We start from the raw sequence: 24,250 nt of genomic DNA, 5'->3' as shown, positions 1-24,250 counted from the left end.
TAAAGTCATGACTGAAAGAACCGGGTCGCGGGTACAAGTGTCTGAAATGTGTTTCCTCAGGAGGGGGGCTGGAGTCTCCCTTAGAGAGAGGGGGAGAAGTTCAGCATCCGTGAGGAACTCGGAGTAGAGCCGCTGCTCCTTTGTGTTGAAAGGAGCCAGTTGAGGTGGTTCAGGATCATCTGGTAAGGATGAACCCTGGGCGCCTCCCTAGGGAGGTGTTCCAGGCACGTCCAGCTGGGAGGAGGCCTCGGGGAAGACCCAGGACCAGGTGGAGAGATTAGATCTCCACACTGGCCTGGGAACGCCTCGGGATCCCCCAGTTAGAGCTGGTTAATGTGGCCCGGGAAAGGGAAGTTTGGGGTCCCCTGCTGAAGCTGCTGCCCCCGCGACCAGACCCCGGATAAGAGGCTGAAGATGAGATGAGGACAAAGTCAATGGTCCCCAAAAAGAACCAGAGCGATGGAGACAAAAACACAACCCCCCCCCATTCCCACTCTGTACCATTCACACAGATGATATAATGAAATAAAACCAATTTAGAAGCAAAAGCGTCGACCAACGGTGTTTATTCCAGAGTCTTAGAAGCCGACAAATATTCACCTAAAACAATAAAAGCCTCTGACAAGATCGTTTGTTCGATTCTGTCCGTTTGTTGATTCCTAAAAAGTTGAGAAACATTTGCTTTTTCCACTCGTTTCCCCTCAATTAACCCGAGGGCGTCCAAAGTTGTCTACAAGGGAATGCCATCTACCCGTATCCTGAGCTGAGATCCCTACTGACGACACACACACACACACACACAGTAACACTCCTCATTGAAGTCAGCGATATAAATAAATGACTGGTCCACTGAGCCAAAACCAGTCGAGCTCCCAGAAGCCCCCAGGAAACTCCCAGAGTTCCCTCTCGTACGTCATCGGCGCCTCCTGTTGCCTAGCACCCTCACACATCACCCACCTACTTAACGCCTTAAAAAAAACACAAAAAAAACCCCTTGGAGTGTATTTTCATTTGCAATTCATACATTTTAAACCCGATCCATGGAGTTTGCACATCCTGAAAACCTTAAAATGACTCAGAAAAGTCCTTTTTTTGTGGCGTCAGTGTCAGAAATGAGAGTATTGGTGCAGAAATGTCACACGTGAGCCTTTAAAACAAGGTTTGAAAGCTGTTTTTGCATTGATCCGATCTCCCGATGCCTCCCCTCACACTCTCTCGTGTGCTGTGGGGCTGATCGATGCGTCCGGACAAAACTGTCCCGTGGGCAGGAGACGGGGGGGATGGGAGGGGACAAAAGTGAGAACCTGCCACTGTGTGATGGAAAAAGTTGGAGAGGGGAGGGGAGGGGAGGTAGAGAAGGCGAACGAGCCAATGAGAAAAGAGGGAGAGAGGGAGAGAGAGAGAGAGAGAGAGAGAGAGATTCAAAACTCTGGGAGCTCCATCTATCACAGCATCCCTTCATCTCATCGTGCAAAACCTCGAAGTCGGACATGGACAACGCCAAAGACTCCTCCAACACTTTGGCGCTGCCGTTTAAAGAGGACGCCGCGCTGACGAAGGTGAGCTCCTCACTGCCAAACGACACCTTCTCCCTTCTCACAGCGTCCGTTATCACAATATACGGTTTTTTATTTCACTTTTAAGACGAAATATCTGAACGTGTAAAGATCAGAGCTGAGGCTGTGGTGTCAGATCACTGAGCGCGTGCCCTAAAACGTATTTAGTCCATTAGATTACTCTGAATACTTTGGATTACTTTAAAATCAAAGTCTTGCTGAGCTTTATTTGCCCGTCTCTTATATCTCCTGACCCCCTTTGAATTGATTTCAACAGAACTTTAATTAATGTTGACTTTAACTGGTTTGGAGCGATTAAAAGAGGCTACAGCAGAGTTGAATGTGGGGACGTGGGGTAAAGTAGTCTCCCCTCAGGACGTCTGTGATATAAAAGGGTGATAAATCCCCGTATTCTCCCAGAGGTGGAGGGGTCACTGGTGTGTCACCTCCCTGTCTGCATGCGCGTGCTCCGCAGCTTCCTGCGATCACAAAACTAACTCAACATGAAACTAAAGGAGAGAATCGATCATCTAAAAAAGGGCTTTTTCAGGCGCCTCCGTGCTCAAAAATGAATGTAAACTCCGTATTAATAGGAGGGGACGGACGTCAACATGTGTTTTACAGAGGGTCGTATTCAGACGGGAGGAGTTTGACGTTTTACAGAAGGTGAAAAACGACTTTCTGCAGAATAATCACAGACGTGGAGCATTCAGGACTGAAGACTCTGGGGAAAATGACCTTACCCCACGTCCCCACGTTAAACTAGTCCCGTCTGAACAGGGCTTTACAGTAAATTTGCCGTTTCTATAAAGCTTTTCTAGCGCAGATCATCAAAACTGTGCATTAAAATGTGTTTCTGGGAACAAAGCTGGAAGGTTGTTCACACAAAAACTCTGTTTACGGGAAAATAACTACTCTTCTCCAACTGATCTCGATTTCCTTTTCCTCTCTTCTCTTCCTGTGCGTTCTTTTACTTCCCCTGCAGATGATGCGTCTCCGCGTGTCGTCCTTGCAGCGCTCGGGGCAGAAGCGTCAGGACGGCGAGCGCCTGCTTCTCCCCCACGAGGCCGTGTATCGGCTGGACTTCCCCACCCAGGAGCTGAGCTTCTCCCGCTGGTACTTCTCCCTCGCCTCCCACGGTCGCGTCACCATCACGGGGATCTGCCAACACTGGACCCCCGACCTCACCAACCTGATGACCCGTCAGCTGCTGGAACCCATCGGGACGTTTTGGCGGAACGCAGAGGACCCGGAGGATTCACCGCTCAAGTGGCTGGAGGCGGACATGCAAGAGTTCGGCGAGAGGATCGCGGAGCTGGCCAAGGTCAGGAAGGTCATGTACTTCCTGTTTGCCTTCAAGGATGCTGCCGAGGCCGCACATGTCAGCTGCTCGGTAGAGTTCACAGCAGACACATGACTCTTCACTTCATGTCCGTAGAATTAGCACCGGATGTCATATATTTTATATTTGGTTCAATCTTCGACCTTTAAAAAAACATCAAACTAGAGCTGAAGGAAAACTTTGCATCACTTTTTCAGGTAATCAAAGAAATTCAACTTAAATGATTTCCCATAAAAGGTCGTTCTTGCTCTTTTTAACCTGTAACTGCAGCATCATCGCAGATCCACCTTCTTCTGTGCACACACATTTATTTAATAGTGTTGTCACGTCACCAGAATCAGGATCTGATACGATGCCCTGCCTAAATATCGGTGCAGAGACGATACTATTGCAAATGTGTTTACATCATTACAATGTTTACATTGTGTTCGGTCGTCTAACGTCCCCTATAGAGCTCAACAGTGGATCACGTGTTTCAGGAAAGATGGTGAATCTAATTTTATTGGTGAAATTGGTCGGTATTCAAAACCACATTGTTATTTCTTTGTTTTTTTTTGTCTGTGCAGCCAGCGCACGCTTGGCAACGCAACCAGAAATGACCACAAAGAGACAAAAATTAGTATAAAGATGCAAAACGACCAGGAAGAGATGCTAAATGATTGGAAATAGACAACCAAATGACAAAGACAGACAGAGACACTAAAAATAGATATAAAACCTTCACAAAAAGAAGCAAAATGACTAAAAATAGATATAAAACCACCACAAAAAGAAGCTAAATGACTAAAAATAGATGCAAAACCAACACAAAAAGATGCAAAATGACTAAAAATAGATGCAAAACCACCACAAAAAGATCCAAAATAACTAAAAATAGATGCAAAACCACCGCAAAAGATGCAAAATGACTAAAAATAGATGCAAAACCACCACAAAAAGATGCAAAATTACTAAAAATAGATACAAAACCACAAAAAGATGCAAAATAACTAAAAATAGATGCAAAACCACCACAAAAAGATGCAAAATGACTAAAAATAGATGCAAAACCACCGCAAAAGATGCAAAATGACTAAAAATAGATGCAAAACCACCACAAAAAGATGCAAAATTACTAAAAATAGATACAAAACCACAAAAAGATGCAAAATGTCTAAAAAAAGATGCAAAACCACCACAAAATGATGCAAAATGATTAAAAATAGATGCAAAACCACCACAAAAAGATGCTAAATTACTAAAAATAGATGCAAAACCACCACAAAAAGATGCAAAATGACTAAAAATAGATGCAAAACCACCACAAAAAGATGCAAAATGACTAAAAATAGATGCAAAACCACCGCAAAAGATGCAAAATGACTAAAAATAGATGCAAAACCACCACAAAAAGATGCAAAATGACTAAAAATAGATGCAAAACCACCACAAAAAGATGCAAAATGACTAAAAATTGATGCAAAACCACCACAAAAAGATGCAAAATTACTAAAAATAGATACAAAACCACAAAAAGATGCAAAATGTCTAAAAAAAGATGCAAAACCACCACAAAATGATGCAAAATGATTAAAAATAGATGCAAAACCACCACAAAAAGATGCTAAATTACTAAAAATAGATGCAAAACCACCACAAAAAGATGCAAAATGACTAAAAATAGATGCAAAACCACCACAAAAAGATGCAAAATGACTAAAAATTGATGCAAAACCACCACAAAAAGATGCTAAATGACTAAAAATAGCTGATAAAATCATCCGATGATGTTGAAACTTCATAATCAGCAACTTATTGTTCAGGACTTTTGGATCAAAATCACTTCCTCTTGTAAATAAAGCAGGCCTTGTGTTGTGAAAGTGTGTGTTTGAGTTGTTGTTGTTGTTGTTGTTGTGTTTAGTTCGTCGCGCGGGCAACGACAGCAGAAAACGAGGAGCAGTGAACAGAATATGAAATGTTCACATCACATGTTCGTCAGCCTGACAGAAAAACACAGATCAATGGGGTGACATCTATTAAACATCGACGTGTGTGTGTGTGTGTGTGTGTGTGTGTGTGTGTCCTCATGGGTGCTGATTATTATTGGTGTCACTGCACGGGGGAGGGGGCGTAGGGGGGTAGGAAGGGAGGAGATAAGGGAGGAGAGGAGACTAGGAGAGGGGACTAGGCATGGAGGAAATAAGGAGGAGAGGAGACAAGGAAGGGAGGATATAAGAGAGGAGAGGAGACTAGGAAGGGGGAAATAGGAGAGGAGAGGTGACTAGGAGAGGAGACTAGGAAGGGAGGAAATAAGGAGGAGAGGAGACTAGGAGAGGAGACTAGGAAGGGGGGAAATAGGAGAGGAGAGGTGACTAGGAGAGGAGACTAGGAGAGGAGACTAGGAGAGGAGACTAGGAGAGGAGACTAGGAGAGGAGACTAGGAGAGGAGACTAGGAGAGGAGACTAGGAGAGGAGGAAATGAGAGTCTGAGTCTCCGTGTGACTGAGGAGCAACAGCTGTCGTGTTCACAGCTGCAGAATCGTCTCTTCCTGAATCACAACAGTCCAGTTTTGTTCCCAGTGATTTTTCCGTCACACCGGAGCCAAACGACGGGATTTGGCTCCTTTCTCTTCCTCTCTGCAGCTCTGCTTCTGCACTTTCACTGAGTTACACTGAAACAGGAGGAAACAAGGACCACAGCAGGGCCGGTTTCCTCAATTCAGTCAGAAATAACACAAAATAAGAGTTAAAATGATCTTTTTGGTTTGGGTTAAAGGTCAAATCACTTATATGCTGCAGGAACAATATTTAAAATGAAACAAATGAGGCTTTAGCTTTTATTCTATTTGTCATTTTTCTTTATTTAAATGATACTAAACATGTTTATTTAGCCGTGTTTTTTATGTTTTCCTGATTTTCTCTGTTCATCTCAACAGTCGGTCGACGACATAATGGATTCTCTGCGTAATACTGTTGAATATTCTTCTTTAATTATCGTTTTTCTTTAGGTCAGCAGCTTTCTGAGGACGTTTGCAGACGCATGTCGGCACTAAATGGTGAATAATCCACAAATAAAAGGTCTAATTTCATTAAATGGGGAAAAGAAACATCACCATATCAGCCGCCATCAGTTTAAAGTTGAATTATAATCTTTGAATAATGAGTTAAAACACACGTAGAGACTAGGAAGGGAGGAAATAAGAGAGGAGATGAGACTAGGAAGGGAGGAAATAAGAGAGGAGATGAGACTAGGAAGGGAGGATATAAGAGAGGAGAGGAGACTAGGAAGGGAGGAAATAAGGAGGAGAGGAGACTAGGAGAGGAGACTAGGAGAGGAGACTAGGAAGGGAGGAAATAAGAGAGGAGACTAGGAAGGGAGGAAATAAGGAGGAGAGGAGACTAGGAAGGGAGGAAATGAGAGAGGAGACTAGGAAGGGAGGAAATAAGGAGAGGAGACTAGGAGAGGAGACTAGGAAGGGAGGAAATAAGGAGAGGAGACTAGGAAGGGAGGAAATAAGGAGAGGAGACTAGGAGAGGAGACTAGGAAGGGAGGAAATAAGAGAGGAGAGGAGACTAGGAAGGGAGGAAATAAGAGAGGAGAGGAGACTAGGAAGGGAGGAAATAAGAGAGGAGAGGAGACTAGGAAGGGAGGAAATAAGAGAGGAGAGGAGACTAGGACATAACAAATGTCACCGGTATAAATCTTGTTTATTAATGTAAGTACTGAACGTCTTAAAGCGTTACACACGTCTCTGTGAGTGTAGGTTGGAGGCGAGCGGCTCGTGTGTTGTCATTATTGCTGCGTCTGGCGTTTACCTAAAATCGCTCTAAAGATCTAATGAGTGTTTGTTTTTGGAGCGTTGACGGCGTCGAGACAAAGACGAGACAACAACGAGACAACAACGAGACAACAACGAGACAACAACGAGACAACCGGCTGCTCCGCTGAGGCGCTGACACCTTAAACACGCTGCAGTTTCCCTTCAGCTGATGGAAAACTGAGCTGCAGAGCACCTCGGAGACCAGGAGGAGGAGGAATGAGGTCACCAACAGTGGAAAACACACACACACACACACACACACACACACGCACACACACACGTTCTGTCTTACATCCGGCGCAAAGCAGTTGTCATTTTCGGTCTACAGGGATTCAAACCTTTACCTTAGATTATTTAGGAAGCAAAAAGTTTAGGGCGCCCTCCCACTGTGCCTCCGTCCAGTGCCCCGTGCTTTAGGGTCCTTGCCCCCCCCTCCAGGCCCGTTTGTACTCACACTACCTGGGCCTCGGAGAATGCTTCTTGCTGCCTATACGTCATCACGCCGTAACACGTCACACGCATTGATGACGTCATGGCGATGCGTGGCTTTGTTTCCAGATCTTTCCGTAGACCTCAGAGTTTTTGTGCGTCTTGTCGACTGTTTTTGAATCTTTTCATCGACCAAATCTGCAGTAAACACTCCACCTCCGCATCACACCAACGTCAACCTTTCACCGCCATTGTTTTAAATGTCCGCGCATGGTCCCTCCTTCTTTTTTCTATGTCCCAACAGGCGCACAGGAAATGACCTCAGAGCCGCCGTAGGCCTCGTGCTCGTACACGTGCGCACGCTCGTGCTCGTACACGTGCGCACGCTCGTGCTCGTACACGTGCGCACGCTCGTGCTCGTACATGGGCAAACGTGCTTTACTAAAGCCCACCTCTCCCAAACGGGCCGCGGACGGCAAGCGTGATGCTTCTAGGAGGAACCAGACTTAAGCCGTGAAACGTGCTGGGGCACGGTACGGAGGAACAGTGTGAGTGCGCCCTCAAAGGTCTTTTCAGAGATAGCTCTTTCACCAGGAAAATTCTGGCAACAACATCTTTTAAAAAAGTCTATTTTCTTTATGTTTTTATGAACAAACTGTGAATCTTATATGAACTCCCTCTGTAAAAGCCTTCAGACAGAGATGAAACTGGAAGGTTTGGTGTTTGTAAGAGTGTGTGCTGATGGGTGTGTGTGTGTTCGTGGGTGTCAAATGTGTGTGACGGGGCGTGTGTTTACTTTTACATTGTGTGCACTCTGCGTAATCCAGGTGATTATGGATTACTGCTCCTTTACACAGTGAAGTGCCAACAGTAACCTGCATTATATTATAAGGAAGTGATTTTATTTATACACATGTTAACAGGCGTGTATAAAGTACATCTTTTTTAAAGGTGTTGTTAGGGCGCACTCACACTGTTCCTCCGTACCGTGCCCAAGGGCGTTTTACGGGTAAAGTCTAGTTCCTTTGACCAGTGTGAGTGCAACTGCACCGCGCCTAGCTGCGGCACGCTTGCCGTCCACGGCCCGTTTGGGAGAGGTGGGCTTTAGTAAAGCACGTTTGCACGTGTACGAGCACGAGGCCTACGGCGGTTCTGAGGTCATTTCCTGTGCGCCTGTTGGGACGTAGAAAAAAGAAGGAGGGACCATGCGCGGACATTTAAAACAATGGCGGCGAAAGGTTCACGTTGGTGTGATGCGGAGGTGGAGTGTTTACTGCAGATTTGGTCGATGAAAAGATTCAAAAACAGTCGACAAGACGCACAAAAACTCCGATCCAAAACCTTTACCTCATGAAGAGCGCCCCTGTCTGAGGCCGTACGGTCTACAGGGATTCAAACCTTTACCTCATGAAGAGCGCCCCTGTCTGAGGCCGTACGGTCTACAGGGATTCAAACCTTTACCTCATGAAGAGCGCCCCTGTCTGAGGCCGTACGGTCTACAGGGATTCAAACCTTTACCTCATGAAGAGCGCCCCTGTCTGAGGCCGTACGGTCTACATGGATTCAAACCTTTACCTCATGAAGAGCGCCCCTGTCTGAGGCCGTACGGTCCACGTGGATTCAAACCTTTACCTCATGAAGAGCACCCCTGTCTGAGGCCGTACGGTCTACAGGGATTCAAACCTTTACCTCATGAAGAGCGCCCCTGTCTGAGGCCGTACGGTCTACAGGGATTCAAACCTTTACCTCATGAAGAGCGCCCCTGTCTGAGGCCGTACGGTCTACAGGGATTCAAACCTTTACCTCATGAAGAGCGCCCCTGTCTGAGGCCGTACGGTCTACAGGGATTCAAACCTTTACCTCATGAAGAGCGCCCCTGTCTGAGGCCGTACGCTCTACAGGGATTCAAACCTTTACCTCATGAAGAGCGCCCCTGTCTGAGGCCGTACGCTCTACAGGGATTCAAACCTTTACCTCATGAAGAGCGTCCCTGTCTGAGGCCGTACGGTCTACAGGGATTCAAACCTTTACCTCATGAAGAGCGCCCCTGTCTGAGGCCGTACGCTCTACAGGGATTCAAACCTTTACCTCATGAAGAGCGCCCCTGTCTGAGGCCGTACGGTCTACAGGGATTCAAACCTTTACCTCATGAAGAGCGCTCCTGACTGAGGCCGTAGAGAATAAACACAGCTCTGTGTCTCACCTTCTGCCAAAGCGCCTCTCTGAAGGCCAGACTGGAGCAGGCGGCGACGAACCAGCAGTTTCCCAGCTGGCCCTGGTGCAGGTCGTGGGCGCTGATGCCGTCCACGATCAGACGGGGATTGCTGCGTAACTCCTGCAAGAATAAAGACGAGTACAATCGGTTTAATTCTGCTTTCAGATCATTTCCCCCTGACTTATGAAGTTAAAGACAAAAGGACGGGTGCTGCAAATGATCCAACGCTTCAGCTGCATTTGGAAAAATGATGGCAAGACAATCTGCCAACATTAAAGGTTGAATATGTAGAATCTTTATTAAAAGCCACATTTAAAAAATAATAAAATAATCCACCCATGGGGCGTTTTGAGGGGTACAGAATGAAAGTATTGCTTCTCCATAAAATATATATTTATCTCATCTCATCTTCAGCCTCTTATCCGGGGTCGGGTCTCAGGGGCAGCAGCTCCAGCAGCTCCAGCAGGGGACCCCAAACTTCCCTTTCCCGGGCCACATTAACCAGCTCTAACTGGGGGATCCTGAGGCGTTCCCAGGCCAGTGTGGAGATCTAATCTCTCCACCTGGTCCTGGGTCTTCCCCGAGGCCTCCTCCCAGCTGGACGTGCCTGGAACACCTCCCTAGGGAGGCGCCCAGGGTTCATCCTTACCAGATGATCCTGAACCACCTCAACTGGCTCCTTTCAACGCAAAGGAGCAGCGGCTCTACTCCGAGTTCCTCACGGATGCTGAACTTCTCCCCCTCTCTCTAAGGGAGACTCCAGACCCCCTCCTGAGGAAACACATTTCACACGCTTGAACCCGCAACCTGGTTCTTTGGGTCCTGAATAATTGTCCTTGTACCTGAGTAAATGCACGTATGTTACTTTACATCACTGGTAGAAAGATGTGGTCGTAGTGGGCAGCGGCCCGTTATGGATGAATGTGACAGAGAGGGCGTTAGCCAGAGCACCATACGGTAAAGACAGGGTGAAAGACACAAATACACCCTCCGAGAGAGATCCTGGATCCCTCTGAACAAACCACAGAGCGTATGAGGCGAGACAGACGATCAGGACGGCAGCCAAATGATAGGGCGGGGATCAACCCGTGGGCACACACCCAGAGAGACCAACAACCACGTGGAGACGGACGCTACATGAGGCTCATGTCATGTCTCAACAGACGAGGGAGCTTCACAGGTGCAGCCGGGCAGGGTTTTGAGCCAGGCAGGGTTTTGAGCCGGGCAGGGTTTTGAACCAGGCAGGGTTTGAGCCAGGCAGGGTTTTGAACCAGGCAGGGTTTGAACCAGGCAGGGTTTGAGCCAGGCAGGGTTTTGAACCAGGCAGGTTTTGAGCCGGGCAGGTTTTAGAGCCGGGCAGGTTTTGAGCAAGGCAGGGTTTTGAGGCAGGCAGGGTTTTGAACCAGGCAGGGTTTGAACCAGGCAGGGTTTGAGCCAGGCAGGGTTTTGAACCAGGCAGGTTTTTGAGCCAGGCAGGGTTTTGAACCAGGCAGGGATTTAAACCAGGCAGGTTTTTGAGCCAGGCAGGGTTTTGAACCAGGCAGGTTTTGAGCCGGGCAGGGTTTTGAGGCAGGCTAGCTGTTTCCCCCTGTTTCCAGTCTTTGTGCTAAGCTAAGCTAAGCTACGCTAAGCTAACTAGCTGCTTCTACTCCAGCTTCATATTTAGCGAGCAGATGTTAGCGGGATCCATCTTCTGATCTAAGTTTATGGAAAGACAGAAAAATAATGAATCAGTGCATTTCCCAAAGTGTCAGAGGACTGTTTAAGGTCGTTGCTACGGAGATATTAGTTTGTTATTGTTGTTTTTTTAAGTCTTGCATTTCCTTGCTCCATGTTTAAAATATATATATATACACACACACACACACACACACACAGAGTATGTATTAGTACTACACAGTATATGTTGTGTTTTGTACACTATTTTACTTGTATATACAGTCTCTATCTCTCTCTCTCTCTCTCTCTCTCTCTCTCTCTCTCTCTCTCTCTCTCTCTCTCTCTCTCTCTCTCTCTCTCTCTCTCTCTCTCTCTCTCTCTCTCTCTCTCTCTCTCTCTCTCTCTCTCTCTCTCTCTCTCTCTCTCTCTCTCTCTCTCTCTCTCTCCTCTCTCTCTCTCTCTCTCTCTCTCTCTCTCTCTCTCTCCTCTCTCTCTCTCTCTCTCTCTCTCTCTCTGTTGTGTTTTCTATTTGGCTGTTGTGTTTTTGATTTTTTATCCATTTCATATTTTAGCACAGTAACTTAAACATCTTCTTTCAATTAAACATCTTTACAAAAATAATCTCAAAGGCTTCTCACTGTGTGATTCCCAAAATTAGAGGTCGCTATTTTGAGTCGACATAATGTATATGCCCACACACACACACACGCACACACACGCACACGCGCACACACACACAGTACCATAAACCACACACACACACACGCACACGCACACACACCCACAGTACCATAAACCACAACACACACACGCACGCACACACACACACACACAGTACCATAAACCACAACACACACACACACACACACACACACACACACACACACACACACACACACACACACACACACACACACACACACACACACACACACACACACACACACACCACACACACACACACACACACACACACACACACACACACACACACACACACACACACACACACACACACACACACACACTCACTCTAGCCTGGGTGGTTCTCCTTTAACATGTCTTCATCCTCCTCTTTTCTCCCTTAAACACAAAATGTGGTTTTTCATCCCTTTGACAAACACGCAGTTCCTCCGGGGATGAAACGCCTCAGAGACGGTTTAACGTTTACCGGTGTTCCCTCTCTCTCCCGCTCCCTGGGCCGATGGATAACACTGATGAACTGTTACGGGTCCAGGTTTAATTATTAAGCTGCTCAGATCCTCACACGCAGAAAGGACTGAACCTGTTCGTCCCTGAGGCCCTTTTTGAGGTTCCTGCTCCAAAATGACATGCTCAGGATAAACAGGGTACATCTCTGTAATTACAAGCTTTATGTGCATCATCTTGGTATTAGCAGGAAACCGGTGGATTGTTTACTCCAGGTAGAGAATGAGTCCTGACCCCAAGTGAAGGAGTTCAAGTCCCTCAGGATCATGTTCACGAGTGAGGGGACGATGGAGCGTGAGTTTGGCCGGAGAATCGGAGCAGCGGGGGCGGAGCTGCAGTCGCTCTACCGCACCGTTGTGACGAAAATAGAGCTGAGGAAGGCAAAGCTCTGGATCTACCCTCAGTCCTGGTTCCTACCCTCACCTGTGGTCATGAAAGCTGGGTCAGGACCCAAAGAACAGGTCCAGGTCCAAGCGTCTGAAATGTGTTTCCTCAGGAGGGGGGCTGGAGTCTCCCTTAGAGAGAGGGGGAGAAGTTCAGCATCCGTGAGGAACTCGGAGTAGAGCCGCTGCTCCTTTGTGTTGAAAGGAGCCAGTTGAGGTGGTTCAGGATCATCTGGTAAGGATGAACCCTGGGCGCCTCCCTAGGGAGGTGTTCCAGGCACGTCCAGCTGGGAGGAGGCCTCGGGGAAGACCCAGGACCAGGTGGAGAGATTAGATCTCCACACTGGCCTGGGAACGCCTCAGGATCCCCCAGTTAGAGCTGGTTAATGTGGCCCGGGAAAGGGAAGTTTGGGGTCCCCTGCTAAAGCTGCTGCCCCCGAGACCCGACCGCGGATAAGAGGCTGAAGATGAGATCTTGGTATTTCAATAAAGGTGGAGACTCTGATGTCAGCAAGATTTCACTGCATCCACTCCATAGCAGAGCAGCCACTGCACCAGCTTTATTTGTCTGTCGCTCGTATTTCTGTGTTTTCGCCTCGCGTTGTTTGATCGCTCGCTGTTGTATCTGTGTTTGTTGGTTATCTGAATGGTTTACATGAGCATGTAGAAGAGATTCTTAGCTTTCTGTGGGTGTGCAGCATGTGTGTCTGTATGCAAGCTACATGTTGCTGCAGAGGGGGATGTTGTTATACTGTGCTCCCACTGTTCCTCCGTCCCGTGCCCCGTGCTTTAGGGTCCTTGTCCCCCCTCCAGGCCCGTTTGTACTCACACTACCTGGGCCTCGGAGAATGCTTCTTGCTGCCTATACGTCATCACGCCGTAACACGTCACACGCATTGATGACGTCATGGCGATGCGTGGCTTTGTTTCCAGATCTTTCCGTAGACCTCAGAGTTTTTGTGCGTCTTGTCGACTGTTTTTGAATCTTTTCATCGACCAAATCTGCAGTAAACACTCCACCTCCGCATCACACCAACGTGAACCTTTCACCGCCATTGTTGAAATGTCCGCGCATGGTCCCTCCTTCTTTTTTCTACGTCCCAACAGGCGCACAGGAAATGACCTCAGAACCGCCGTAGGCCTCGTGCTCGTACACGTGCGCACGCTCGTGCTCGTACACATGCAAACGTGCTTTACTAAAGCCCACCTCTCCCTAGCGGGCTGTGGACGGCAAGCGTGCCGCTCCTAGACGTGGTACGGTTGCACTCACACTGGTCAAAGGAACCAGACTTTAGCCGTGGAACCTGTTTGGGCACGGTACGGATGGACAGTGTGAGTGCGCCCTTAAAGGAGTTTGAATAGCAGGTTTTTTTGCTGTTCCTAGATTGTATTATAACATATTTCAGTCCCTGCAGCCTCCGCTCAGTAACTGACTCCGGACACATGTTGTTGTTCTGCTCGTGTGTTTCCTGAAACAGATCTTTGGTGTTTGACTGGATTTCATTGAGTAAATTCCAGAGATTCCTCTCCCTGTGCTGCTCACACTACTCCTCTGTCCACATGTGTGCGCTCTATTGTCCCCGTCACCCGTTCCCCACCTCCTGCCTCCGCAGCTGATCGGCTCGCTCAACAACTTATTCATGTCTGCTGACTTTGCGGTCGTTGTGTAAGGAGGAAACCACGGATGCGCCTTTATGTGCAGGTTAAAATACCCTGATTAGATTCTGCTTTAAGTCTTTTTCGGCGCTTACATGCATCAAATAAACTATCGAGACAGTTTTTTAACTATTAATGTAGAAATCCCGGTAGAGTCGCTAACAGCCGGACGTGGCTAACAGTGGTTAGCTCGGGGGAAGCACGGTGAAGGCATTCAAAGGTCTTTTTTAACCACTAATGCTGCTGAAAATAACAGCAAACCTCTTTTTTCTGTTTGATTTCACATTCAACTGAATATTTTTGGACAAAACAAAATATTTAAAGACAAAAGAACGTTCAGGCAACAGCAGACAGTGACGTGGAAACACATGAAAACCAGGATTACTTTAAGGTTTTTTTTGTCCCAACGCTGTAAATCTGGAGGGACACTGAATCTTGTCTTTTGTTGCACTCGTGCAAATAAAACCTTTATTTTTATGAATCTTCAGCCTCTTATCCGGGGTCGGGTCTCAGCGGCAGCAGCTTTAGCAGGGGACCCCAAACTTCCCTTTCCTGGGCCACATTAACCAGCTCTAACTGGGGGATCCTGAGGCGTTCCCAGGCCAGTGTGGAGATCTAATCTCTCCACCTGGTCCTGGGTCTTCCCCGAGGCCTCCTCCCAGCTGGACGTGCCTGGAACACCTCCCTAGGGAGGCGCCCAGGGTTCATCCTTACCAGATGATCCTGAACCACCTCAACTGGCTCCTTTCAACACAAAGGAGCAGCGGCTCTACTCCGAGTTCCTCACGGATGCTGAACTTCTCCCCCTCTCTCTAAGGGAGACTCCAGACCCCCTCCTGAGGAAACACATTTCACACGCTTGGACCTGGACCTGGTTCTTTGGGTCCTGACCCAGCTTTCATGACCACAGGTGAGGGTAGGAACCAGGACTGAGGGTAGATCCAGAGCTTTGCCTTCCTCAGCTCTCTTTTGGTCACAACGGTGCGGTAGAGCGACTGCAGCTCCGCCCCCGCTGCTCCAATTCTACGGCCAAACTCACGCTCCATCGTCCCCTCACTCGTGAACAAGATCCCGAGGCACTTGAACTCCTTCACTTGGGGTCAGGACTCATTCCCAAACCATCTCTCTCTGTCTCTCTCTCTCTCTCTCTCACCTTGGGTCTTTTCCAGTCCACTCTGCCGATGCGGTTGGTTTGGTAGAACAGCGACTGGTCGGCCGTGGGGAACAGAGGGTCCTCGAACAGACGTCCATGCTGCTGACACTGCCTCCTGAGCGCAGAGAAGGACTGGCCCTCGTATGGAACCACCATCGCGCTGCACACACACAAACACACACACACACACACACACACACACACACGTTTAGAAAGGCTCGGCTCGTTTGTTTGTTGTCTGTTGATGTAAACTGTAACTTTCCTGTGCTTATTTTGTTTTATATGAACTGTAATCAGGGCACAATGACCTACGGCAGCAGATAATTGATAATAACTGATAATCTATGTGGATTTTGCACCGATGTGACTCTGCAAAGGTGCTCAGAAGGCTGCACACACACATCACATAGCTAAGAATAATAATAAGAATATTTAAAATTATTATACATCCTTTATTACCATGACAACCAAGACTGAAAACATTAAGTATAAATAAAACATTAAAAAATAACAACAAGTTCAGTATCAGTCAATTGTTGACCGTTTAAATAAATTAATTAAAATAAAATAAATATATAAATAAACATCATGTTCAGTGTCAGTCAGATGTTGATCATTTAAATAAAGAATAAATAAAAATAAAATAATATCAAAATAACACCATGTTCAGTTTTGGTCAATTGTTGACCATTTAAATAAATAAATAAAAATAAAATAAATAGTTAAATAAACATCATGTTCAGCATCAGTCAGTTGTTGACCGTTTAAAATAAATAAATAAATAAATAAATGACATACATTAATTGTGCTGTATGTTCAGTTTCAGTTAATTGCTGACGATTAAATCAAGAATAAATAAAAAATAAAATAAATAGTTAAATAAACAACGAATTCGGTGTCAGTCAGATGTTGATCATTTAAATAAAGGATAAAATAAAAATAAAATACATACATTAAGAATGAAATAGATCAAATAGATTTATGACTAAATGTCTGCATTATATATTCTGTAAAATAAAAAAACAGCATATAAACCAATATTTGAAACATACGAGTTATAATCAACATGAAACAACAAAACTATAATAATAATAATAATAAAGGCTGAGAGTAAAACAGTGTGGACACGGATTAGTAACAAGGATATCCTCCTCCTCTAAAAACTACTTTAAAGACTTTAAACACACACACACACACACACACACACGGACACACGGACACACGCGCACCCCCACACACACACACACACACACACACACACACACACACACACACACACACACACACACACACACACACACACACACACACACACACACACACACACACACACACACACACACACACTGAGTCAATACGTGGTCATCCCACTGGTCATGTGACAGGATGACAAACAGAAACTTGGGAAGTCGTGTTTGACTACGGATCACCAGCAAAGCAAACATATGATGAAAGTGTGTGTGTGTGTGTGTGTGTGTGTGTGTGTGTGTGTGTGTGTGCCTGATCGAATGAACGAAGTCCTAAAAGCAACTTCCAGTCTGCAAAATAATGTGAGACAATAAAAAAGGAAGCGGTGTGAGTGTCTGTGTGTGTGTGTGTGTGTGTGTGTGTGTGTGTGTGTGTGTGTGTGTGTGTGTGTGATAACTCAAAACTTGCGGCCTGTTTGGAAGGAGGCTAAAAAACGGACTGTTGTAATGTTTGTGCAGACTGGGTCCATAAACTGTGTTGAAGGTCATAAACTGGACCCGTGTGGGTTCAATGAGCCCGACCACAAACTACAGACCTGGAGCATCAGAGGGTGGACGCTTTCACCAGGAGATTCACTATAAGGAGGTTTCTGAGGAGTTTACACGACACAAGTGCTCGCCATCCAAAAATACAGCTGTTGCAGACATTTCTACGGGCGCACTCACACTGTGACTCCGTACGGTGCCCAAACACGATTCACGGGTAAAGTCTAGTTTGCCTGACCAGTGTGAGTGCAACCGTTTGGGAGAGGTGGGCTCCTCCTCCTCCGCTCCTCCTCCTCTCCCCCTCCTCCTCTCCTCCTCTTCCTCTCCTCACCTCCTCCTCCTCTCCTCCTCTTCCTCCCCTCCCCTCCTCCTCTTCCTCTCCTCCTCTCCCCCTCTCCTCTTCCTCTCCTACTCTCTTCTTCCTCTACTCCTCTTCCTCTCCTCACCTCCTCTCCTCCTCTTCCTCCCCTCCCCTCCTCCTCTTCCTCTCCTCCTCTCCCCCTCTCCTCTTCCTCTCCTACTCTCTTCTTCCTCTACTCCTCTTCCTCCCCTCCCCTCCTCCTCTTCCTCTCCTCCTCTCCCCCTCTCCTCTTCCTCTCCTACTCTCTTCTTCCTCTACTCCTCTTCCTCTCCACGTCCTCCCCCTTCTCCTCCTCTCCTCTTCCTCTCCTCCTCTTCCTCTCCTCACCTCCTCTCCTCCCCTCCTCTTCCTTATCTCCTCTTCCTCTCCTCCTCCTCTCCTCCTCCTCTTCCTCCCCTCCTCTTCCTTATCTCCTCCTCCTCTCCTCCTCCTTTTCCTCTCCTCCTCTCCTCCCCTCCTCTTCCTTATCTCCTCTTCCTCTCCTCCTCCTCTTCCTCCCCTCCTCCTTTTCCTCTCCTCCTCTCCTCTTCCTTATCTCCTCCTCCTCTCCTCCTCTTCCTCTCCTCACCTCCTCCCCTCCTCTTCCTTATCTCCTCTTCCTCTCCTCACCTCCTCTCCTCCCCTCCTCTTCCTTATCTCCTCTTCCTCTCCTCACCTCCTCTCCTCCCCTCCTCTTCCTTATCTCCTCTTCCTCTCCTCCTCCTCTCCTCCTCTTCCTCTCCTCACCTCCTCCCCTCCTCTTCCTTATCTCCTCTTCCTCTCCTCCTGCTCTCCTCCTCCTCTTCCTCCCCTCCTCCTCTTCCTCTCCACCTCCCCTCCTTCCATCCGTATCTATCTGTATGAGTGTGTTCGTTTTCTGAGATGAAAATCTTTTTTTACACAACATAAAGGCTGAAAATTATGCTTTACTTTCATATTTGCACGTTATGCTACTCATTTTTCCAACCTTTATCAGCTAGGATACAACATATGCGCGGAGCGGTTGCACTCACACTGGTCAAACGCACTAGGCTTGACCCGAAAAACCTGTTTTGGCCCGGTGTGGAAGGACAGTGTGAGAGCGCCCTTATACTTGTACTTCACTACGTCTCCGTTTTGTATCTCTGTCCAGTGGAAACCTCCCATCTCCTTCTTAAATCTAGATAAAGTCTTTAAAAAACCAACTTGGGTCGGACGCAAAATGCATCGATTCGTCACAAGCTGATTCTTTTTTACTTAAATAACGGTTTGAATTCAGGACTTTACCTTTCACAGTGTGGTATTAGTACTTTTACTGCGGGTAAAGGACTGTCAGGATGCTGGTTACCATGGAGACTGTTCATCAGGCCAGTCCGTAATTACATCTGTGTCAATTAAGGCGCTAAACGCACGGAGGACACTGAACAGAGCAGGCGGGGAAAATAAAAAACCATACCAAGCAGAACCATAGACGGTTGTCTTCAACAAACACAGTATTTACGCTTCAATACGTATTTACGTTCCAGTCATTTTGAGCAATTAGCAACAGTTTCTTGGGCTTTCCATCAGTGGAAACTTTTTAACAAAACAAACGGGGCCAAAAACATGCACCTCAAAATAAAGAGGTGCCAGAAGCTGCTGCACGTGTGTTGGTGCCTTTACTTGCACCTTTGGTTTCTTACATAGTATCTTAATTATCCAAAATATAAGGCGACTAAGGGCGCACTCACCCTGTCCATCCGTACCGTGCCCAAACAGGTTTCACGGGTAAAGTCTGGTTCCTTTGACCAGTGTGAGTGCAACCGTACCGCGTCTAGGAGCGGTACGCTTGCCGTCCACGGCCCGTTTGGGAGAGGTGGGCTTTAGTAAAGCACGTTTGCACGTGTACGAGCACGAGCGTGCGCACGTGTACGAGCACGAGGCCTACGGCGGCTCTGAGGTCATTTCCTGTGCGCCTGTTGTGACATAGAAAAAAGAAGGAGGGACCATGCGCGGACATTTAAAAGGTTCACGTTGGTGTGATGCGGAGGTGGAGTGTTTACTGCAGATTTGGTCGATGAAAAGAACCCCCCCCCCCCCCCAATGTTTAACAAGGGGGTCAATGAGAAACTGCTCTGTTATGAAACCTGCCCCTAGTGGACACTCAGAGAACTGACGCTTTTGGCACTTCCTGTTTGGATAAAACAGGAAGTCTCTGTGTTGGAGGCTTGGTTTCTCCACAAAAACACCACTTTAAATATTGTTTTAACCAAGTTTCTTTGAAATAGATTATTCAGCATTAAAAAAGCAATAAAATGATTACCGTATTTGTCGGATTAAAAGTCTCACCAGCTGAAAATGCAGAATAAAGAAGGAAAAAAAACATATACAAGTCGCACGCCCAGAGCATAGGACGCACCCCCGGCCAAACTATGAAAAAAAACTGCGACTTATAATCCGAAAAATACGGTAATCGACTAAACTCAACAGATTAGTCGACCGACTTAAAGGTTTATCTTCCTTTTTTTAACGTAAACAGACTAAAAAAACGCCTTTATCCATAAATCCGTATCATTCATGTCGTTCACAATGCCATATTTTAAGAATCAAAGGTGTCTTCAAGTGCTGGCATAACTGTATTGTCGTTGCACATGCCCTTTAATGTAATCTGGGCAGATTATAGACACTTATTTTGATTATGTAATGTTAGCTCCCACCCCTGCAGGGCTGAGCTTTGATTATGGAGCAAGAACAGAGGAGAACCAGCCAAACATGGGTGTGGTTTCACGTGGGCACCAATAATCATGTTACCACACATCTGTGACAACTGAGCGACAGAGTTCAGACACAGTGAACCGAACAGCACGGCCACACCTGGTGTACCTGAACGCATCTTAATGCATCAGTCTCCTTGGTCTCACTTTGTTAAAATGAACTTTAAGACACATTTTAGTGGAAGAGCTTCATGTTTTTTTTAGTTGTGTGAAGGCAAACAGAGTATGTCAGCAGAGGATACAGGAAATGGCCTTCAAAATAAAAGCATAATGTCTTGTCAGGAAAGGGAACACGGCGCTGAGAAATGGAAAGTTGCACGATAATATGAACCACACAAATGCCTCTAATCAGTGTTTTTGAATGAATGTAATTGTCTTTAAAGCCAGGCCACTTCATCGTCAGGTCCATCCGTATCTAACGGTATCGGTGTGTTCGTTTTCCGAGATGAAAATATTTTTTTACGAACATAAAAGGCTGAAAATTATGCTTTACTTGCATATTTGCATGTTATGCTATTAATTTCTCCAACCTTTGTCAGTTAGGATACAACATTTATGTGACGTACACAATAATGCATCAATAATTATAATGCAGTAACATAAGATGAAGTGTAATGGCCCATTGTTTAGGTACTTAAGGGCGCGCTCACACTGTCCTTCCGCACCGCGCCAAAACAGGTTTTTCGGGTAAAGCTTAGTTCGTTTGACCAGTGTGAGTGCAACCGCTCCACGCATAACAGCGGCCAGCTGGTCGTCCACGGCCCGTCTGAGAGAGGTGGGCTTTAGTAAAGCATGTTTACACATGTACGAGCACGAGCGTGCGCACTTGTACGAGCACGAGGCCTACGGCGGCTCTGAGGTAATTTCCTGTTGGGACATAGAAAAAAGAAGGAGGGACCATGCGCGGACATTTCAAACAATGGCGGTGAAAGGTTCACGTTGGTGTGATGCGGAGGTGGAGTGTTTACTGCAGATTTGGTCGATGAAAAGATTCAAAAACAGTCGACAAGACGCACAAAAACTCCGAGGTCTACGGAAAGATCTGGAAACAAAGCCACGCATCGCCATGACGTCATCAATGCGTGTGACGTGTTACGGCGTGATGACGTATAGGCAGCAAGAAGCATTCTCCGAGGCCCAGGTAGTGTGAGTACAAACGGGCCTGGAGGGGGGGACAAGGACCCTAAAGCACGGGGCACGGGACGGAGGCACAGTGGGAGGGCGCCCTAAAGTCCATACTTGGATGCTGATACATTTGTACTTTTACTTACTTACAGTATTACTTTTTGAGTGATTGACTGATTTGAATTTAAATAACGTAAAAGAAAACAGGACAAAGTTAATACTTGATATATGTTATATACAGTGGGGAGAAGTTAAATACATATGAACCATATTAGAAAGAATAAACAGCAATCTATATTAAAAATTATACTTTTATTTATTACAGCGTATTCCTAGACTTTAGTATCACTATTTTTATTTAAATAAAATACCTAAATACTTCTTCCAGCACTGTGCAGGACTCAAACCCTCTACCTTTCGTAATAATAATACAAATAATTACATTTTATTTTGAAGGTTGTCACCGGAAGTGTTTGTTAACGCTAGCTAGCTTAAACTATGGCGAATTGTGTTTTGTTTTTCTGCTCTTTTACATTTTTCATCTTCTGTGAGAGCGGAAATGAAACCGCGGACACTTAATGTCGCGTGTCACCGTCAAACTTGTGTTTTTTCATCCAACGAAACCGAAACTTTACTTTAAATTAAAGCGTTTTTACCTGTGAATTATCAAACTTGTTAAAAAACAACAAAAATCAAACTGAACGGCCGTTAAAATTCAAACGTTTCGAACGTTCGAAAGCGACCGTTAAACGACGGTTGGGAGTGCGGTTTCCTAGGAGACCGGAGATGGTTCCAGGGCTTAATTAGCTTTAACGTGATAAACTTCAGTTACCTGGAGACACGGTCGGTTTAACGGCAGCTCCGCCGGTGGCTCCCCGCTCTTCTCCCGGGAGGGTGTCGGTGCTGTCAGGCCGGTGATGTGCGGAGCTCCTCAACCGGAGTTTAGTGAGTTTACAACCGTCAAAGACACAAACACACACACACACACACACGCGCGAGGAGACTTCACTGGAGGCTGGAGCCAGACTCAATATGATGCCTTCAGGTGCGGCTCGGACTAATTGGAACGACTCAAGACTGTTGGTCTACCATTGGTGGAAAAAACAGAGATCTTCCTGGTCCCTGTCAGTGGCGCGAGTTTTTGAAGGGCAGGGGCGAAAATGGAAAAAACAGGGCACATATAGCACGTCCGTGCCACTGAAGAGGGCACTTTAGCACACGTTTTGTCCTAGAGGGCACTTTAGCACACGTTTATGCTCCCATGAAGGCACTTCAGCACAAGTTTGGGTTTCTATGGGGGCACTTTAGCACAGGTTGTGGTCCTAGAGAGCACTTTAGCACACGTTTTGACTCCCATGAGGGCACTTTAGCACATGTTTTGGCTCCCATGCGGGCACTTTAGCACTCGTGTTGGCTCCTAGAGGGCACTTTAGCACAGGTTGTTGTCCTAGAGTGCACTTTAGCACAGGTTTTTGTCCTAGAGTGCACTTTAGCACACATTTTTCTCCCATGAGGACACTTTAGCACACGTTTTGGCTCCCATGAGGGCACTTTAGCACGCGTTTTTGTCCTAGAGGGCACTTTAGCACAAGTTTCGGCTCCTAGAGACCACTTTAGCACATGTTTTGGCTCCTAGAGGACACTTTAGCACAGGTTTTGGCTCCTAGAGGACACTTTAGCACACGTTTTGGCTCCTTGAGGGCACTTTAGCACAGGTTTTTGTGCTAGAGGGCACTTTAGCACAGGTTTATGCTCCTAGAGGACACTTTAGCACAGGTTTTGGTTCCTAGAGGACACTTTAGCACACGTTTTGGCTCCTTGAGGGCACTTTAGCACAGGTTTTTGTGCTAGAGGGCACTTTAGCACAGGTTTATGCTCCTAGAGGTCACTTTAGCACAGGTTTTTGTGCTAGAGGGCACTTTAGCACACGTTTTGGCTCCCATGAAGGCACTTTAGCACACATTTTGGCTCCTAGAGGGCACTTTAGCACATCTTTATGCTCCTAGGACACTTCAGCACACATTTTGGCCCCCATGAAGGCACTTTAGCACACGTTAATGCTCCTAGAGGTTACTTTAGCACACGTTTTGGCCCCCATGAGAGCACTTTAGCACACGTTTTGTCTCCTAGAGGGCACTTTAAAAGTACTTATCATGCAGAACAGTCCTCTAGAGAAGAACATATATTATATTAAATTAAATAAAGCTTTATTAATGAGTGCATGACGTTAATGAGTGCATGACGTTAATGTTGCGGTTGGTAAACGTGGTTTTAAATGACTTTGACTTGATGATGACTTCAGTGGCAGATTCAGATGAAGTGGAGTTTAAATGCAGTAAATTCCTCTGAGTGCTGAGTTCGAGGTCTCGTAAACAACATCTGTGAAGCATTTAACAGCTGAGCCCGGATCATGTCTGCACCGAAGTACACTCCAAAGAAACATAAGTGTAGGAGAACAGCAAACACTTTACCCTTAACACATGAATAAAGAAGCACCTTTAACATTTTAACACAGTTGGAAGGAATTTTTACTTTATCTGGGGAAGTTTCCCTGAAGGCTTTAATGAGCAACACTGACCTCTGGTGGGTGCTGCGGTTATTACAGGGAACGACCAGGACGACATCTAGAATACTTAAACATGAATATTCACTCCTCTGCAGATATATAATTATATTATAAATAATAAATACATGCATAACAACCAAAAGACTCATGCGTTATTGCCTCAAGAGGAAGTCATTCACAATTAACCCTGTAATGTTCTAATTATGGGAACAAAACAATGGGTTTTTTCTTCTTTGGGGCAAAAATAACAATAATCAATGATTAAACCTCCCAGTTGTTTTGAACATACACATAAAAAGATGCAAAATGTCTAAAAATAGATGCAAAACCACCAAAAAAGATGCAAAATGAC

The 24,250-nt window shown here is 46.3% G+C and overlaps 2 protein-coding genes across 2 annotated transcripts in view; one reads left to right on the top strand and one right to left on the bottom strand.

Annotated features, from left to right (window-relative positions):
- capn5a (calpain 5a) overlaps nt 1-22,360 on the bottom strand; it is a 33,688-nt gene extending 11,328 nt beyond the window's left edge. Inside the window, exons 1-3 of the mRNA XM_083913834.1 lie at nt 22,165-22,360; nt 15,403-15,562; nt 9,331-9,462 (exon numbers count right to left, since the gene is read on the bottom strand). Of these exons, the coding sequence (XP_083769960.1) occupies nt 9,331-9,462; nt 15,403-15,558 (288 nt within the window). The 5' untranslated portion in view covers nt 15,559-15,562; nt 22,165-22,360. The remainder of the gene's footprint in view (nt 1-9,330; nt 9,463-15,402; nt 15,563-22,164) is intronic.
- Nucleotides 1,491-2,973, top strand: ompa (olfactory marker protein a; the record flags this gene model as incomplete). Its single annotated transcript, XM_083914127.1, has 2 exons — nt 1,491-1,559; nt 2,542-2,973. 2 exons carry the CDS (start codon nt 1,491-1,493, stop codon nt 2,971-2,973), a joined length of 501 nt encoding a protein of 166 aa, XP_083770253.1.
- Nucleotides 22,361-24,250: the final 1,890 nt, after the last annotated feature.

This window comes from Echiichthys vipera (genome assembly GCF_963691815.1).
Source record: "Echiichthys vipera genome assembly, chromosome: 5".
NCBI classification, from domain to species: domain Eukaryota; kingdom Metazoa; phylum Chordata; class Actinopteri; order Perciformes; family Trachinidae; genus Echiichthys; species Echiichthys vipera.
Note: the sequence above shows the minus strand (reverse complement) of the source record. Positions and strands in the feature narration are given on the sequence as shown.